The sequence below is a fragment of the Camellia sinensis genome, chromosome 3 (assembly GCF_055761805.1).
Source record: "Camellia sinensis isolate YWXY chromosome 3, ASM5576180v1, whole genome shotgun sequence".
NCBI classification, from domain to species: domain Eukaryota; kingdom Viridiplantae; phylum Streptophyta; class Magnoliopsida; order Ericales; family Theaceae; genus Camellia; species Camellia sinensis.
This window is the reverse complement of record NC_138963.1, coordinates 222,004,228-222,024,066: the sequence shown is the minus strand read 5'-3', so window position 1 is coordinate 222,024,066 and position 19,839 is coordinate 222,004,228. Positions and strand designations below refer to the sequence as shown.

At 35.5% G+C, this 19,839-nt stretch overlaps 1 protein-coding gene and 1 non-coding gene across 2 annotated transcripts; both read right to left on the bottom strand.

The window, feature by feature from the left end:
• Window positions 1–266: 266 nt before the first annotated feature.
• On the bottom strand, window positions 267–10,239 carry LOC114307349 (uncharacterized). The gene is made up of 12 exons (XM_028252738.2): window positions 9,788–10,239; window positions 9,440–9,659; window positions 8,016–8,216; window positions 7,799–7,869; window positions 6,947–7,109; window positions 5,193–5,786; window positions 4,142–4,522; window positions 3,966–4,041; window positions 3,832–3,895; window positions 1,820–1,955; window positions 685–798; window positions 267–547 (listed from the first exon to the last, which is right to left on the bottom strand). The coding sequence occupies exons 1-12, from the start codon at window positions 9,895–9,897 to the stop codon at window positions 482–484; spliced, it is 2,196 nt and encodes a 731-aa protein (XP_028108539.2). The 5' UTR covers window positions 9,898–10,239; the 3' UTR covers window positions 267–481.
• A 3,106-nt stretch (window positions 10,240–13,345) lies between these two features.
• On the bottom strand, window positions 13,346–13,501 carry LOC114307384 (5.8S ribosomal RNA). Its single transcript, XR_003645077.2, has one exon. It is a non-coding gene; the product is annotated as a 5.8S ribosomal RNA (ribosomal RNA).
• Between the last annotated feature and the right edge of the window lie 6,338 nt (window positions 13,502–19,839).

The following is a 19,839-nucleotide window of genomic DNA, read 5'->3' as shown; positions in this document are numbered from 1 at the left end:
TTCAAGATGCGATTTCAAAACTGGGTTACTTTCCCAAATGGTTTGAAAAGTGGGTCAATTCGTTAAATAATTTGTTTTTTTAGAATATTAAAAAAAAAACTCTAAAAACTAGAGCAAAATTAGTGGAACTAAACTAAAGGATAATAATTGAGATGCAAGGTAAATTGGATAATAAAATGTTTTTAGACTTAATCATAAACAAATTAAAATTATGAGGGTCAACTTAAAAACTAGAGCAAAATTAGTGGGATTAAACAAAAGGATAATAATTGAGAAGCAAGGTAAATTGGATAATAAAATGTTCAAAATTATAGACATTTGGCCAGAAATAATATAAAAGACAATAACCAGATTTCAAAAGAACAAAATGGCACCACGATTAAATTATTAAAGAAGTTAAGATAAAAAACTATGAATCTTCTACCAAATTAAATATCAGAAATTGTCACTGAGCAAATTATGATATTTTCATGCAGGTCACCTAATCGATCCAAGATGCACCCAACACTTTAGCCATGAAACCATAGCGATCTGCAGCTTCATCAATCTGCAGTTAAGGAAGGCAATACCGCGGTCAAAACAAAAGAATTATACAAAGCTACTAAAGAATGAATCAACATTATTATCTGTGCCCAAAAAATTATTTAAAAAAAAAAAAAATCAACATCAATATCATGCATATACCATTTTTTGAGTTGGACGTCCAGCACCATGTCCAGCCTTGCATTCAATCCGGCCAATAATTGGGTTTGTCTGTGGGCTGACCTCCAAGCTTGTGCACAGAACATGTTGCATGGTCTGAAAAATGGAACACTTATTAACAAGATTGGCAAAATCAAGTAACATGCAAGCAAAAATGCATATAATTAGGGGCCCGCTGCCTGAGATGTTGAAACATATATTAAACACTAATGACTAAATGGAGCAATTGGAGGGGAAAAAGGGCTAACATTCACCATGTTTGGATTGTTTTGAATAGTTTCAGGGAAACCATATTAAAGGGGTTGAGTGGAGAAATGGCCCAGAGTCTGAGCACTTCTATTCCCTCCTAAATTGGGCCGGAGGGAAAGTGAAACATTTGCACCATGTGTGTAATCATCACTCATTTCATGTAGGATAGATATTTGTGTGCGTGTGCGTGTGAGAGAGAGAGAGAGAGAGAGAGAGAAAGAAGTAAAATAGCGGAATGACATAGTAAAACTATTATTAAAACTGTTGTGTGAATAAAAATGGTCTCATGATTGTACTAGAAAGTTGGAAGCCAGCTTCATTTTCCATAAATGACACCCTCAGGATGGTCATTAACAACTAACTTATCTTCTAAACAAATTGAACTCTAATTATCTTTGATAAGTGCAAATTGAATTCTATATAGAAAAAACTTGTCCTTCGGGAAAAAATCCTATGTAATTATTTGGCTACATTCAAGTGCAATTTTAAAGATTTGTAGTTTTCATATGCACTTCTATCATTTACCACCTAGGCCCAGATTGTTTTCAATGTAAAAAAATTATAAAAAAAAATTGAATAATTTTTTTTTGTTTTCCTACTTTCCTTGTACTACCATTTTCTCTTTTCTTTCCATCCCCATTTATAATTTCATAATCAATTCAATTATAAATCCTCATATACATCTACCCTAGATGTTCCTAAATTCTTAATCACAAAGGTGGAAAAACACAATGATATCTATGAGCAGAACTGCAGTAAAAATAAATAAATAATTGAGCAAGAAACTGCACTACTCAACCTTCAGGTGCAAGGCATATCAGCAAATAACAAAGGGAAGCAAAACATAGTTTAGTAATTAGGAACGCACCGCCAATAACTTTAACGAGTGTAATGGCACAACCCGATCATCATGATCAGCTGTCAGAAGCATGGTAGATGGATACTGAGAAGACTGGTCAGGAGATTGTTCCCACGGTCTCCTAACATTATGTAGTGGCGAGTACCTGAGGAGAACATTTTAACAATGACGAGTTAAAATGAAAAAATAGTTAAGCAACTATGACCCTGCTGAGAGTTCAAGTGAAAAAAAAAGCCAAAAGAAACATGTTCCAGAAACCACCCAGTGCAAAAACAAAACAAAAACTATTTCTTTTCTATGACTCCATTAACTATCATGGGAAAGGAGCGGCTCATAAAAGTGAATAGATAAACACCAAACCAAGAAAGGAAGTTCATCAATAATGATGCCAGAACATGCTTCCTACTTGTCAGATGTTGGAATTTTTATGATGACAAGGTGACATTCCACCGGAAATGCATATAAATCCATATCTCTCTCACCAACTTTGTCTCATTCTAAACCCCTGGTAAAGACAATCCCTCCCCTCTGCCCAGGATAGCTGGTGTTCTTAGCCTCCTCCCTCCGATAGTCACATAATTCTCAACATTTTCCCCAACTTATCATTCCAACTTGGCCAGCCGCATCCATTGATTATAATTGGCAGATCAGACTGACCATTTTTCTGAATGAACTGACTAATCAGAAAGTTGGAAACATTTAAAAACAGGAAATTAAGAGGCAAACAGTAAACAAAGAACTACTCATTTGTGAAGATTAGATTTTAACCAAAAAGCCATTCCCAAACACGACTTTTTTCACCTCATATTTTAGCCAAAAAGCCACTAAAAAGCCACTTTCCAACCCAAAATGAGCTACTCAGGAATGCATTCAACATATTTTCAGGTTGGAACACAGCCTGTAGACAATTTTCTTTGTGTGAAATAGATATCCCCTGACTTCCATAAATCCCTCCCCTCTGCCCAGGATAGCTGGTGTTCTTAGCCTCCTCCCTCCGATAATCACATAATTCTCGACATTTTCCCCAACTTATCATTCCAACTTGGTGAGCTGCATCCATTAATTATAATTGGCAGATCAGACTGACCACTTTTCTGAATGAACTGATTAATCAGAAAGTTGGAAACATTTGAAAACACGAAATTAAGAGGCAAACAGTAAACAAAGAACTACTCATTTGGGAAGATTAGATTTTAACCAAAAAGCCATTCCCAAACACGACTTTTTTCATCTCATATTTTAGCCAAAAAACCACTTTCCAACCAAAAATGAGCTACTCAAGAATACATTCAATATATTTTCAGGATGGAACACAGCCTGTAGACAATTTTCTTTGTGTGAAATAGATATCCCCCGACTTCCATAATTTTGGGACCCCAAAATATTGTTTGACGAATTGCAATACGAAAATCTCTTTCCCGATCTAATAAAATCGTTTCCCCCCCCCCCCCTTTTTTTTTTTCAATTTCTTGCCGTTTTTATCATTTCCAAGTTGTTCTTTCTTTGGAATAAATCCACGTGTCATTCTATAACTATTTTATTTCTTTATTAGAGAGGGAGGGCCCCTTATGGAGCGGGTTTATTTTTTTCTTATAACAGACTAAGAAGACTCTCGAGTCATTGAGCATATTAGAGAAGCATACTAAAAAGTGGATGTTGTTAGTTCTGACATGCGATCGTCCGCATTTTAGAAAATACTCTACTTATACAGTCCACTACATTTTAGTAACTCCAAAATGTAATTTCAAAATTGGATACATGGAATGGAATAATAGTGATTTAAGCAGTGTACAGTAAGACCGTAGTAAAAGAACTACTCAAGATTGCATTAACATATTTACATCAAACAAAAATATACTCCCTTCAAGTCAACTGTGTTTTATAATACTCTATATCACAAAAAAATATATAATTTCCAAGTGGAACATTAATACAGTACAAATCCAATATTAAAGGTTAGAAGCAATGAAATATACAGAAAAGTTGCAAGCAGATAATTCAACGAACATTCAATCACTCACTTGATTTGCCAATGGAACTCTTCCTCCTTCTCTGAGCAGCCATAGTCACTGGTCCATGCATGACCTAGAAAATAAACCTAAATCAGTAAATGACATAAATAATCTACCAATTGAACCACAGATTGCTGGCTGACCTATGGTGAACTTGTGAAATCTGAGCATATCCATAACACCGACGTGAGCAAGAGCACAGCCAAAAAGATCAGGTCTCTGTAACCACAACATATTGCAATTTAGTATGTAGACTGGAAATATTACAATAAATAAATAAACACAAATATGCCATCAAAAAATGAACCGACACCATTACCTGATTAATGCAAGCCCCAACAAGAAGCCCACCGTTGCTTCCACCTTCAATACACAATTTTTTTGATTGGGTATAACCAGAAGAAACAAGGAATTCAGCAGCAGAAATGAAGTCATCAAAGCAGTTCTGTTTTTTTGCAAGGGAACCAGCTTTATGCCATTCTTCTCCATACTCTCCACCACCACGAATGTTTGCTATGCAGAAGATAGCACCTAAATGTCTTGTAAGTACAACACGACTGACACTGAAATATGGTGTCATACTAATATTAAATCCACCGTATCCATATAACAAACAAGGATGTGATCCATCTAGAAGAATATTCTTTCTAGCCACAATGAACATTGGTATCTGAATTCCATCCTTACTAGGCACAAAAACCTGGAAATAAAAATCCAGTCAATAACCAGATACAGCAAGTGATTGCATGCAAAAAATCAAGTGAGTGTGCATTTCTTCCACCCTGGGGGGCAAGACAATTACACCAAGTCCGATATGAAATATACAGGAATTGTTTTTTACTCACCAAGTAACTGGGAAAGAAAATATTTGAGTTAAATGTACAATGGCAGAACTTAAAAGGCATGAGTTCCCAAGGCATTATTTATTTATTTATATATATATATATTTTTTTTTTGGGGGGGGGGGGGGGGGGGGGGGGCGCAAAAAAAATTTAATTAATTAGTTCGACTACTATAGTTGTCTGTATCATTCAATTAAACACGCCAAGGATAACTCCTTACTGAAAAACAATCAGATAATATTTAACATCTACACTTCATTCTACTTTGGGTGTCTCTTTTTCTTCTTTTTTTCAACACACACATTGAGGGGGAGGCACACTGTGCAGCAAGGCAAAATGGTGATAAGGCCTGAGTTAATTAAAACTGGAGCAAAAGGAAACATCTAGACTAGTAGCATGACCACCATGACTGAAAATTAATGCCCACATATGTTCCTATCACCCAAAATGAGACTAAAATTCCAAACTAAAACAAAAGAAAATTTATTAAAAGATAACCAAATGTTCTCCTACAAGTAAAGTGCTGACCTGATTAACATCAAATGCTGTACGATCAAATCCAGGAACAACAATTTCTCGGAATATCTTCATATTTGGAACACCAGTGTCCAATTCGCACTGGTATATAATACCTGGGGTAAGGAAGCTAGTAAACCCAATAAAAATTGTACTGTCTTCACGCCTAGCAGAAATCTCAGAAACTGAGCCAATGTCAATGGGTAAATGGTGTAGAATGGACCCCGTTTTCAAGTCTCTGAGCTGCAGAACATACTTCACATCACTCAAGTAACTCAATAGAATTTGATTACCATTAACAGCAACAGCTGATTCAAGCACATCCTTTTCAGCTTCTTGAACGACATCAGTCCAAGCACTTGGTTCCTTGAGATCTACTCGGACTAGCTTATATTTTGGAGCATCCTTATTAGTTCGAAAGGTAAAGATGGTATTGTCATTTGCAATGGTGCCATACTCTGCATCAAAATTGTCGATAAGCTTAACAAAGGGAAGTAGGTCCTTTCTTCCCCTGTAACCTTCAAGTCCATTAGCAAGTGCAGACATGTCACAGTAATAAACTTTATTGACCGGTTCACAAGTCTCCGTAGTGTACAGAAGAAGATACTGCACAAAAGTAAATATCGAACCAAAAAATGACTGAATGTTCATTTTAATGCATAGATTCAGTTGAAGAACACATGCATGTTGAGAATTTTCCAAGAGGTTAATGTAATTTTTTTTTTGTCAAAGACATAAATGCAAATCCTGCAACACGAATTTGTGCTGCCTTCTACTTCCCTGGATTTTTATTAATCTTTGTAGTTCTACTTCTCTACTGTTATCTGTAGTCAAAGGTGTGCTCATCTTTTTCCCATTATTTTAATAATTTGAGCAGCCCAAACCAACTAAACTGCACTGAACTGAACTGGTTCAATGCACAACAGTTTGGTTTGGTTGACAAAGCTGCTTGGTCTGTTTTGGTGTAAGCCAATAGAAAACCGAAAGGTTAAGTTTGGTGGCAGATTCTCCCTAAACATTGACTGAACCGAACTGATTATGCCCCTAATTTTGAAGAGTGTGCCTACTTGATCAATGCACTTGAAATAAAAATGTTAAATTGAACAGCCATAATTAAGCTCCATGGAAGAGAAACTACATTTTGAAACTTTAATAGACTCGGTAGGACCCTAATCTAGCAAGTCTCCTGGCCATCCACATGGTTCAAATGATGAAGGTGAGGAGAGACGATAAGATAAAATTTCACTACGCTTACATTGCTTGAGGAAAATAAGAATGGTGTTACCATCAAAGTCTCTTAAACATCTATACAAAGTTGACTTGTACTAAAGAGCAATTTCCAAAATTAGAGCTATGACAATAAATTTCCATATTTTTCCTTCAAAGAATTCACCTGACCTGATATAAATACAAAATCTTGACATACATTAACAACAATAGGGAAAAACAAAAACCAAAAGTCCAAAAGCTAAACAAGAATCTCAATTACTGCAGCTTCTACTAGCTGAAAATAGTTTTTCTGACAATCAAAGAATAGTTCCGATTATGTTTAATCTAGTGATTTTTTGGGGCAGTAGAGTGGGAGTTTTGTTTATGCAAAATGCAAAAATAAATACATACCAGTTAGTTCCAATCTTTGAGATTTTCACATTACTTCAACAAAAGCACCATAAGAAAATGGAAACTAAAACTTGCACCAGAATATCAGAACTACTCCCCACCTAACTGTACAAACTACAATATGTTACAAGTAGAAAGCATTTTACCTTCCCATCATCTGTTACACTAGTGCCAAATGAGTACTTCGGGTTTTCAGAATCTCTCCAACACAAAATATCTTCAGATTGATCGGTACCCAAGAAATGATAGTACACCTCATGATTCAAGTTGACATTTGTCTCAGTTCCAGCATCCAAATTTTCACCCTCCCTGCAAACATCACACTTTCCATCATTGTCTTTGGGTTGTCAAATTCACGATTTACAGATGATTTTTATCCTGTAAACTAAACTATTTTTCTCAGGCAGAATTGCTAAGATTACATGTGAAGATTAAGGGAACCAATTACAAAAGTATTCTAAATAAACCAAAAGAAACTTGACCATAATTCATTCCGTGCATGTAAAACCACATATAATCCAACATCTTCCCCAAACATTCAAAATTTAAAAAACTGCAAGGGATTTATCTACTAAAAAAGCAAAAAACAAATGTCTTAGCTTTGGTCCCCGTCCCAGCATCCGATTTTTCTGTCCTTGCAATACAAAACTATTGCCATCACGGTTATTTTTTCTTTACTTTCCCAAATATCATTCTTTTTCCTTTTTCAAATTTCTTTTTCTCAGGCCAGATTTTCTGCGACTACAGGTGAAAATTTTGCAAATCAATCCATATAGCAGCATCCTAACTAAACCTCATGCGACTCAGACCATATCTCATTGATCACTGTTACAATGACATACACTTCAACAGGCTAAACATCAGGAATTTAAAATTAAAAAATGCTAAAAATGAAAAAAGAAAAAGAAAGGGCCAAACTTATCAAACTTTTTCACACCCTAGTACTAATGTGAGACATCCAAGTGAATATTACTATTCATGTCCATTATTTTACTTACTTGGGAGCTGGGTAGCGGCTATAGAAAAAACCTTTGTTATCATGGGTCCAGCTAACACTTGAAAACTTAACCTGTAACATAATAGACAAAAATGGAGACACGTCTTATGTACATATATATATATATAAACGCAAAAAAGTGCTTACCGTTCAATATATTGATTTCACCATTCATTTTTATGTTGTATTGAAAAGTTGAGGAAATTTGTAATACTCACCCAGGACAAAGTATCAGGCTCGACCTTCTTATCCTCAACCTGCATAACTTTAATAGTGACCCAATCACTTCCACTTGAACTTAGCCCATATCCCAAGTACTTAGCATTTTTGCTAACATCATAAATGTTCAGTGAAACTGTTCCATCCTCACTGAGTCCATTTGGATCAAGCAAAACCTGTGGTTCTCCATCCAAGCTATCCTGAAAGAAAATTCAAGGAAAGACAAGGGAACCAATGAATCTATAACCAAAATTTAACTTATTATGAAACAAAATACCAATATATTGTGCAAATAATTGCAAAAACGTGGCACATATTGCCTTTTTTTTTTCTTTCTTCTAATCTCATGATTATATCATATCGTGTATCATAAGATTTTTAAACATATTTAGAACTATGAAGAAAAATAAGTATAAACATAGAAAACATGCATACCTTGCAAGAGCAAATCACTATGCAATGTAAAATTAATAACATGACAAAAAGTATAGCTCTTAAAAACAAAGTTTTAAAGGGCTTTTGAGGCTTGCCTCTAAGTGAGGATAATGAAAGACACATCAAGGCTTTGATTTTTAGGCAAGATTGGCACAAGTTTGTGCATCACAGTCTGAGAAGTGTGCCGCCTTATGAGCCTTTTGCACATAAGCATATTACAAGTACGCATATGGAGAGCTTGTCTTGAGCTTTTGTTAAACTTATCATATTATTAAAAAATAAATAAATAAATAAAAAGGAAGAAAAAAAAAAAAGCTATTTCATAACTATATTACATTAAAAAAAAAAATGAAGTAAATGATCAACCAAGAAAAAATACAAAGCTAAGGCTCAAGTGAGAAGCTCGATAACTAAAGTTAGAAATGTCAATTTCAGCTTGAATGACAGCAAGCCCCTTTTCCTATAGTAAAATGTTCGACACATTGAGGAGAAACATATTTACACCCTAATATAAAAATTCAAGATGCTTACACCTCAACACCTTGACGATTACGCCTCCTTTCGTGAGGGGTAAAGTACCTCTTGGCACGCATTTGCTCTTAAAAACTTTGCTTAAAAGGAAAAAACATGCATGCATCAAAGCTCAATTCAAGAAACTGAAGAGTGAACATAAAATTTAACAACAGATATAGCACTTTATTGACTAAGATTGAAATAAATACCATGTTTTAGTCCGTAGTGCCAACATCAAATATTCGAAAACTCTATTACAAAGCAGAAGTACAGTCACTAACTAGGGAGTGACCTAACAAATTTTCAAGTTAGTCCCAGCACCAATATAGAATGAAAGCAAACAAGAATTATTTCTATGTATAACCACTAAGCAGACTATAATATGTTTATTGTGATGTGTTCATGCACCATTTAGATTTCAATTTCTAGTTTACAAATTCAAAATATGCATTCTATGAAGTACGATTGTGAAAACCTGCATGTAGAGGACATCCTGAGCTTGAAGACCAGTGTTATGAAAGTAAAAGTATTTGTCCCCTCGTCTGAAAGGCGCATTATAACGAGGATGATCGAAAAGCTCTGTGATCTTCTCGCGAAGCTTTTCTCTCGTATCACACTTCTGAAGCACCGACTCTGTCAATTTCACTTGCTTTTCTACAAAATCTTTAACCTCCTCGGCGTCTGGATCTTCCAGCCTGCACAAAATATACAAAAATTAACATTTCTAGAGGAAATTCTATTCAATAATTGCTAAACAAACGGAGATTAATTCAATGAGATTTGATTTTGACTTTGATTTTGATTTTGATTTTGATTACGATACCATCGATAAGGATCTGAGATGAGAACACCGTGATAGTTGTCGACGATAGACTCGTCTCTGCGAATGTGTGGATATTGCAATGGCTCGTCTAGGGCACAGAGCGAACCCATTCTAGGGTTTGAGGGCAGAGATTTTTGGGGTTGGCTGCTTCGTTTGTAAGCAGGTAAGGTAAGACTTGAGCGGAGACCCAAGTTCGTGAGCCGACGAGTGATTTGGGTATAAATAGATGACTTGGGGGAGAAAAACAGTAGCGCACGCGTAGCGGGCGCTGGAGAGCATGGTTACCTGACAGATAAGTGGCCTTTCAATGGAGAAATTATTCATTGCTCCAGGGCACCACGTCAGATGTGACAGGTGTGTCCCGCACCAATCAAAATTAGCCATCTTAGCATGATGTCAGGGAATCACACCACGTCAACCAAAACGGGTTAACCAAACGGAGACCGCTAGATAAAAATTTAAGTAAAAATTATATTTGATTATAATTTCTCAACAGCACCCAACTGTGGAATACTCTCAAACATCCTCTATTTAGAAAAACATATTTAATATTCTCAATTTGATATCGATTTGATTATATCGTTAGAGTTAGAAAAAAAACTATTTTTCATCAAATTTAAATTTGATGACAAGTTTAATACACGGTTGGAGATGGTCTTACTCTCTTCAAAGTAACATTTTATTTTCCCAATTTCTCCAGTTGCACTATTGTGCTGTCTATGACCACACCATCGGAAACCACCACAACAATGGAGAAGATATGGGCTTAGTTGAAGAGAAACTCCCATTGTGTGTCGTGAGATCTCATAATGGTTCTCACCATCATCCACTACTATGAATTGACAGCCAACACTGTCCATAATAACCACTATAATAACCACTATAATGCACTATTGCATTTTATTTTCTTCTTTTATCTTGATTTTGGCAACAAATATACAAGTATTTGATTTAAAATCTGGATTACATAATACACTGCAAGTGTTTGTAAAAATGTCTGAATAAATATGGTGTTTCATTTTGGTTAACATGTTTTTCGTCCTTTAGGTTGATTCCTTCATATACAAATGTAAATATTTTATGGACTATGTAGGTTGTTGCTTTGGTGCAAGTGGTGGTGTTGATAGTGCAAGTGACACAGATCTAACTGATTCTAAAGGTGGAACGAGTTGTTGACGTTCTTAGCCTCCGTTTGGGAAGTGGGTTGGCTTTTTAGCTTTTTGGCTATTTTAGCCTGGTTTGGGAAGGACTTTTTGGCTTTTTGGCTTTTTTGACTTTTTTTGTAAGAGAGGATTGTAATGATTATGGGTTGGATTTGATGTTTTGTTTTTTGTGGCTAAAATAGCCTATTTTGTTTTTTGTGGCTATTTTAGCCCCTAACCCACCCAAACCTTCTTGCCAAACAACCCCTTAGTTGCTTGTGTTTTGTTTATTTATTTATTTTTTGGAGCATGCAAAATGCGAGAAAGATGGGAAGAGGAAGTAGTGTAGCCAATTATATAAGGTTTAGTTAGTGAGAGAAAGGAATGCTAAAATTAGACCCGTGCTCAATTTTAATAATGTTTTGTCTTTGTAAACCAATTGAACATTTGATTTGATTAATTGGTTGGATGCCTCTTTATGGTGCAATGTTCTACCTTTTTATTTCATATACATCCCTTGTACATATACACATATATATTCAAGATTGATAAATGAATTGTGAATTTTTTTTTTCATTGTAGTGTCAATGTATAAATCTTTATACATCTGCCCACTTTGGCTAATATTTTTTATCTTTAGATTTTCTCTCCCATTAATATATATCAGTATGCACCAAGGCAAAAAATTCAATAAAAAAAAAAACATTTGTTATAGGTCCATGCATTTTGAGAACAAGATCAAAATAATCCAAAAACCCTAGCTTCTTTGATATTTTGTAATAAGGATAACCTTTGAAAAAATGCTTAGAACCAAATTCATACTTGTTCAAGTAAGTAATATTGGGTGGGAAATGGAGAGAGGGGGGGCTTTGTCAAATTTAAATTTGAGAAAAAAACAAATCCCTACGGAGAGCAAAATGTTTTTTTATCATTGTCATACTAGATGCTGTTTTGATATTTAGTTTTGATAAAAATGGACTTGCAAAAACAAGTTGACAAGATGACCTAATAAATTACAATGCTCAATTTTTTTTCACTTAGTCATGCTGAATTGTAATCTTAAGGCACTGTTTGTTTGGGGTTATAGAAAGGGATTGGGATTGATAGTGATGTGGGACCCACTATCTTTGTGTTTGTTTTGGGAGATAGAAAAGGGATTCGTAATTCGGAGCATTGCGCTTCCGATGCCTCTAATCATTGGCTTTACCTGATAGAACTCGCACCCGAGCTCCAGCTATCATGAGAGAAACTTTAGAGGGAACCAGCTACTAGACGGTTCGATTAGTCTTTTGCTCCTATACCCAAGTCAGACGAACGATTTGCACGTCAGTATCGCCGTGGGCCTCCACCAGAGTTTCCTCTAGCTTCGCCCCGCTTAGGCATAGTTCACCATCTTTCGGGTCCTGACAAGCATGCTCACACTCGAACCCTTCTTAGAAGATCAAGGTCGGTCGACGGTGCAACCCACAAGGGGATCCCATCAATCAGCTTCCTTGCACCTTATGAGTTTATTCACCCATTGACTCGTACACATGTCAGACTTCTTGGTTTGGGTTTCAAGTCGGGCCAAATGGAGACCTCGCAAGCCGGTGCCAGGAGCGCGCAGATGCCGAAGCACGCCCGAGGGCGCACGCTGCCAGCTACGATCGAGTCGAAGGCGTCTCATTGGGCTTTTCAACTGCTCGGGCTTTGGCCTCCGCCCCAATTTGCATCGGTCCACGCACTAAGTCGATCGGTAGATCGACTAGTTACCGTTCCACATCCGACCGGGGTGTATCGTCAGCCCCCATCCGCTTTCCTCTCGACAATTTCAAGCACTCTTTGACTCTCTTTTCAAAGTCCTTTTCATTTTTCCCTCGCGGTACGTGTTTGCTATCGGTCTTTCTCCCGTATTTAGCCTTGGATGGAATTTACCGCCCGATTAGGGCTGCATTCCCAAGCAACCTGACTCATAGACAGCGTCTCGTGGTGCGACAGGGCCCGGGCACGACGGGGATCTCACCTTCTCCGACTCCCCTTTCCAGGGGACTTGGGCCCAGTCCGCCGCTAAGGACGCTTCTCCAAACTACAATTCGAACAACGGGGTTGCTCGATTTTTAAGTTGGGCACTTCCCGGTTCGCTCGCCGTTACTAGGGGAATCCTTGTAAGTTTTTTTCTTCCGCTTATTGATATACTTAAACTCAACGGGTAATCCTGCCTGACCTGGGGTCACGATCGGAGCACCTTGGCAGCAGCGCGATAGGGTGACAACAGATCTCCTGCGATGACTCGAACGCACGCAAGACGACGCAACGATTTGTCAACCACCACTCGTCGCGACGCGTCATTTATTGCGGGGGACTCGTTTTTAGGCCGACCCAACATCCGCCAGCAACCCTTCCCTTTAAGGGAAGGGGATACGGGCGACGCAACGTAAAATGCCCAGGCAGACGTGCCCTCAACCTAATGCCTTCGGGCGCAACTTGCATTCAAAGACTCGATGGTTCACGAGATTCTACAATTCAGACCAAGTATCGCATTTCGCTACGTTCTTCATCGATGTGAGAACCGAGATATCCATTACCGAGAGTCGTTTAGTTTTTTCGTGAGATGCAGCATATGAGTGTGCTCTCTTTGTTCGAGTTCCTTGGCGCGATTCACGCCGAGGTTTGTTGTTTTGCTGGGAAATGGCACTCGCCGCTCCTGGCGGGGCCCTGGGCACACTCCCGATGAGGGGCAACAGAAGGGAGCCGACAGCCTGCCTCCTGCTTCCCTGCAGTAATATGACAAGTTTGCTTGTCGTTTTGCTACGCAGGGGCATCGACAATGATCCTTCCACAGGTTCATCTACAGAAACCTTGTTACGACTTTTCCTTTCTCAAAATGATAAGGTTCAGTGGACTTCTTATGACATCACCGGCAGCGAACCACTCACATCGCCGTGATCTGAACACTTCACTGGACCATTCAATCGGTAAGAGCGACGGGCGGTGTGCACAAAGGGCAGGGACGTAGTCAACGCGAGCTGATGACTTGCGCTTACTAGGAATTCCTCGTTGAAGACCAACAATTGCAATGATCTATCCCCATCACGATGAAATTTCAAAGATTACCCGGGCCTGTCGGCTAAGGCTATTGACTCATTGAATACATCAGTGTAGCGTGCGTGCGGCCCAGAACATCTAAGGGCATCACAAACCTGATCATAATCCCCTCTGGATTATGAATCCCCTTAGGGAAGGGATTTGGATGAGCCTCCACCACTTGGTATTAGAAAAATAATCCTTCGAACTATTTTTTATTTTTATTTATTTTTTTATTTTTTACATGTTGGGCATTTTTTTTTTGAACATTAATATTTAATTTTTTGTATTTTTTGTTAAGTAAAAATCATTGTTTTATTTGTTTTATTTTTTTTTGGAAATCTTTTTATTTTTTATTTTTAATTTTTTGCATGTTGGGCATTTTTTTTAACATTAATGTTAATGTTTTTGTATTTTTATTATTTTGTAATTATGTTATATAAAAATAATTTAACAATCCCTTCACCAACAACTATCATCAAAATAAATACAATTTTACTTAATCCCCTCACTATCAATCCCTTCTATTTTACCTCTGAAAACAAACAAACTTTACAAATATTATTGATTATCTTACCTCTTATCAACAAATTGATATTTGTCTAATTCAAAACACACAGGTTGCAGATTTTATTTTGGGTAAATTACACTTACCTCCCTTTGAGATTTCTGACAAATATAAGGACCTACCTCCCTTACTTTAGCTGACAATATCAAGATTCTCCCAATCCATTAATTTTATACAAACGACGTTACTTGATTATACAAAATGAACATATTGCCCTTTCATTTGAACACAAAAAGATGAAAATACCCTTTAATTCCTATATCTCTCATACCCACCTCACCAACACCATGTTCTACCCCACTCTCTCTCTTTCCTCTTGCCTCTTCTCTCCTATCTATAATCTCTTCGGCCACCACCAATACAACTGCCTCTGGCGATCCCAAAGTCCACCGACGATTATTCTCCTTAACCCCCTTCCTTCAATGGCAACCTCTCTTCTCTCTCCTTCTCGTCGCCCTTGCTCGTCTATCGCTATGGCCAGATTTGGAAAAATATAGGCGAGAAGGTGAGAGGGATGAGGGTTATACTTCTTTAACAAATGTTATGCACTATCGACTACAAGAAAGCAAAACTTGAGGCCATGGGTTTATTGTGTAGCCTCATAATCTTCATTAGAAAAGAGATACACCTCTTTTCACGAATTACAAACTTATATCTACTTATGCTGTTAAAGATTGAATCTTGATTTGTGCAATTTCTTTATGACTTTTGGTTAGGGGTGCACATTCAAGCAAGATCAAAGCTTGATCTACTTCTAGGTGTGATAAAATAATAATATTGAAGCTCGATTTTGCAAGAATCGAGGGCTTGGGTGTTTGAATTTGTGGATTGATCACTTCAATAACCATTTTTCTCAACTTTTTTTTTTTTTGTGTGGTTATTTTGTTGTCTTCATTGCTGCTATGCTGGGTTGGTGAGTCTTGGATGACTTCTTGGTTGTTCTGTGTTGGTCATTCTTCTTATTCAGTTCCCTTTTTCTCATCTATTGATTTGCTTAAATTGGGTTTCTATTCTTTGTTGTAAATCCAAACAAGTTTCTATTTGAATTTTAATGTGTGTGTATATATATATATATTTGCACATATATATATATATGTTAAACAAATTGTTCCAATGTTTATATAGTTGTATACATATATCTATCTATATATTTGTATGTATATACTAAGGTCATTCTAGTTGCTTCTGTTTGCTACATATTATAGTTCTCAAATTTTATGAATTGTTACTTCTAGGTAGAGACAAATCATGCTACTATGAAGTTTGCTAGTTCTTATAACTTATAATGGAATATGGAGTCGTCTTGGTTGTATATTTGTATGTATATATTGGAATGGAAAAGTGGGCGTAAAATTAGAGGAGAAAAGGTTGTGTGCCTGCAATTTTTGTATAAATTTAATGTGTGTTTGGAATGGATAATAAGGAGATGAAAGTGGTAAGGATTAGAGAGAGAGAGAGAGAGAGAATATAAGGTGATGGCAGTGATGCTACCAGTGAAGGAGTGGGTGAGAATGAGAGAAGGGAAAGGAAGAAGAGCAATGTTTGTTTGTGATGTTGTGGGTTGTTTGGTTATAAAGAACGAATGGTAATTTTGGTATTCAGTCACCATAATATGCTGATATAAGAAATTTTCGTCACTTGTCTAATAACTAGTTAATAGAAGGGTGGTTTGTATATATTGTCAGCAAAAGTAGGGAAGGTTACTGTAATTATTGAAATCACAAGAGAGGTCCCTGTATTTGTCAGAAACCTCAAGGGAGGTCAGTGTAATTTACCCTTTTATTTTTTGTTGTTGTCGAGCTTGGGCCTGTAACTATCAAGGGATTACAAGGTAAACTTAAGACCAATAAGACCAAATGGAATAACTGAAGTAGGGGTGTCTTCCATCCTGACCCTTTTAGCCCATCAAAACATAAAGCTCAATGTGCTACTTGATTACTGCTGCATTGAACAATGAAAGTTGCACATTAATTTGTGAGGTCCATCTGTGAAGCTCAAATCATTACAAACATCCAACTCTATCATTGTTACATCAACAAAAGATTACTAACATATAAGAAGTTAAAGAAATCAATTTAAAATGTGCCAAAATGTTAAGTAATTTGACAAGCCTCCACATATACATGCTAAAATGTCTATTCATTTATTCAAACAAATAAATAAAATAAGAAATAATTTGCACTTTATATCAAGAAAAATTAACAGAGTATGAGGAAATTGTTAACCAAAATGAAACAACTATCTAATCAGACATTTCTTCAAACATTTGTAGTGTATTGTCTAACCCAAATTTGAAATCAAACAATTATGTTTATTTTGTGCCAACAAAGAAGGGGAAAATGAAATAGTGCAAGCCACATCCACTGAAATACAATTTCGTATGATGGTAGAAATGCTTGTTCTTGGTAGCAATGGATGTGGAAGTTTTGAACTTCAATCATCTATTGTAGGGCATAAACAAAAAACTTTCCCAAATAAGTCGCCTAATGAGGGTGATCACCATGGCAGGACATACCATGGATGGTGCCAAACAGTGATGGGGTGGTTAGGAGATGATGTTACAGAGAAGAGAAGAGTCCTCTCCACGGCAGGATTTGAGTAATGGCAATTATGATCAACGGTGTTAGAAGTGGAGGTGTTGCACTGATAAGGGATGTAAAAATATTGGTCTCATTCACAACCAAAATGAGATAAATTGGTTATATATATCTGTTGTGTGTATATATATATCTGTCCTATGTTTATTTGTTCAGAATTCAATTTTTTTTATTTCAAATTTAAAGCGCCCAGTATTTTGTTATGAATAGTTTTAAAGTTTTTAAACGTCCGTCTCACTATTCCGTTTTCATTGTTTGTGTTAATTGACTGTTGCAGACGTGGATAAGCTACTGAAATGATGCTGAAATGGCTCCTTATAATTGGGGAAGGACAACACTTGTCACATCTAATGTGGTGCCCTTGGAGCAATGAATAATTTCTCAGCCCAACGGCTAATGTATTATGTTTCAACTCATTTTAAAATTATTTTTTAAAAATAAATTTAAAATTTTTGTTTGATTAATCTTACTTGTAATTCATGCTAAATGACTATGTTTTTTGTGTAATAGATATAATATATTTATAAACATATTAATTTATTAGATGTTTAAATTTTTGAAGTTTCATGTAAAGATACTTGTCATTTTAATTTTTTTGCAGTCAAATCTAAATGTGCTAGATCTCAAAATTTTCAGTGCAATTCGATATTTACAATGTCAATAAGCACCAACAACTATTAATGAGCTTGTTTTTTTGGTAGAGAAATCTTTCGAAATCTCAATTGCTTATTTTTTACATTACATGTAACCTTATGTGATTAAGGTGATGACGGTTTATAGGGAGAATAACTATAAGTTGTCACATAAAAAAAAAAAAAAAAAAACCCTAATTTAAAAGATGAGAAATCTTCATTCTCAACTTCAATGTGATCGTATTTGTTAACTAGAGTGTTTAGTTTAGTAATTATATAATATCACTTTGTAGTATAAGATTGCAAATTCAAATTTTATAGAGTGTAATTTGATATCTTTTGTGTTGCCTCTTTCCTTACTAACAATTAATCCCTACAAATATATACCACCTAAAAAAAAAAAAAAAAAAACTAGCTTTTGTGAATTTGTATATACATGGATGGTTTGGTTAAATGCAGTGAAGTTCTTTTTGTAAATGCAACTTATTCCTTTTGTAAATCTAAAGCCAATTTTTATTTCATGTACATTTTATTTCCATTTTGATTTTTTAGATTTGTTACTTTAGTTCTACAAAAAGGGTAAAATTGAAATATTATGGAACCTTTTTTTTTTTTTAACTGAAATATTATAGAGCTTTGATCATTGAATTTGCAAAATGGACGTTCACTTGCTGTATAAAAAAAATAAAAATGGGCAAAGAAAATGAATTAGATGAGTATAACACCTCTTTGGTCCAAAGTAGTGCTAAAATAATGTCTAAGCAAGTAGGTCATTACATATGCCTAATTAAAATTTTGAAATTTTAATTTCTATTATATCTTAATGTAAATTTATTAATAATAACACATATATTAAACCCTAAAATAAAATATTATTTTTTCTCATGGTATGCCCTAATCATATATACGTATTCTTCATTTTCTTTCCCAAGTTTCAATTATTTTCTCTCAGTCTTCTTTTTCATTACAAAACTCCAAACCACTCTACTAAAATTCATCTTTATCATTAATTTTCTTATCCTTGTGAATAAAAAAACAATTTGAACAAAATAAAAAAAAATGGATGAAAATAATAATGAAAATCATTTTTTGAAACAACCTATCAAAGATCAAATCAAAAGATAAACCTTCTATCCTTCTTGACCCACCCATTTCATCTCTTCACTTTACTTTTGATCGGGATTAGATTTTTTGGGGTTATGCAACTTTTCTTATTCTGATTTTTTTGTATTGTTTTTAATGTTTTAGATTCACTCTTTGCTTTATATCTCTCTGTGCTTGCTTTAGATTGATTCATGATTTTGTTTGATAACTCATGTCTCTTTCTTAGCCACTTGATGTATCCTCTCAATTGTATTTGTGTTGGTTCATCAATATACTTGTTTTTGTCAATAATATATATATATATATTTACATAAATATCAAAGTAAAATTCTTGATTTTTGTGTTTTTTTTATACATGAAAATAAATATTCAACCTATTTAATGTCATTGTTGTTTGGAGTTTCAGATCCGAACAAAGTCAATATGTTCGGATCTGAAAGTGTGAACCAAATCATATTGTTCGACATTGTAAGTTCGAACATGATGACTTTGTTCTTTTTGGGTGTATCTTGAAGAATAATTTAGAAAAAAATTATAGGGTGTACCAAAAGTAACATAAAATCCTAAAGAAATATACTAGAGTGGGTCCTATACCCATGTTAGATATTTGGTAGAATATTTGAAAAAACATTTAGGGTTTCTAATATTACTCAATCCTAAAAAATTGAACATGGTATACTGAAAAATTGGGAGTACTTTATAATTTATGAGGCATATACCAGTAAGTCTCATATACAAAGTTCAAAATCCATATAGTCCTAAAATAGAACACTTGCACCAATTAGTCCTACGTATTTTTTAATTGTTACCAAAAAATTCTTTTTTTTTTGTATAACTTTAAAAATGTTGCTACATCCCACCATCACTAGACTTCCGTCAAACGGTTACCGGAGACATTTGTCGGAATATTTAATATCACCAAGAAGTCGCCGGAGTGTTCTGAACG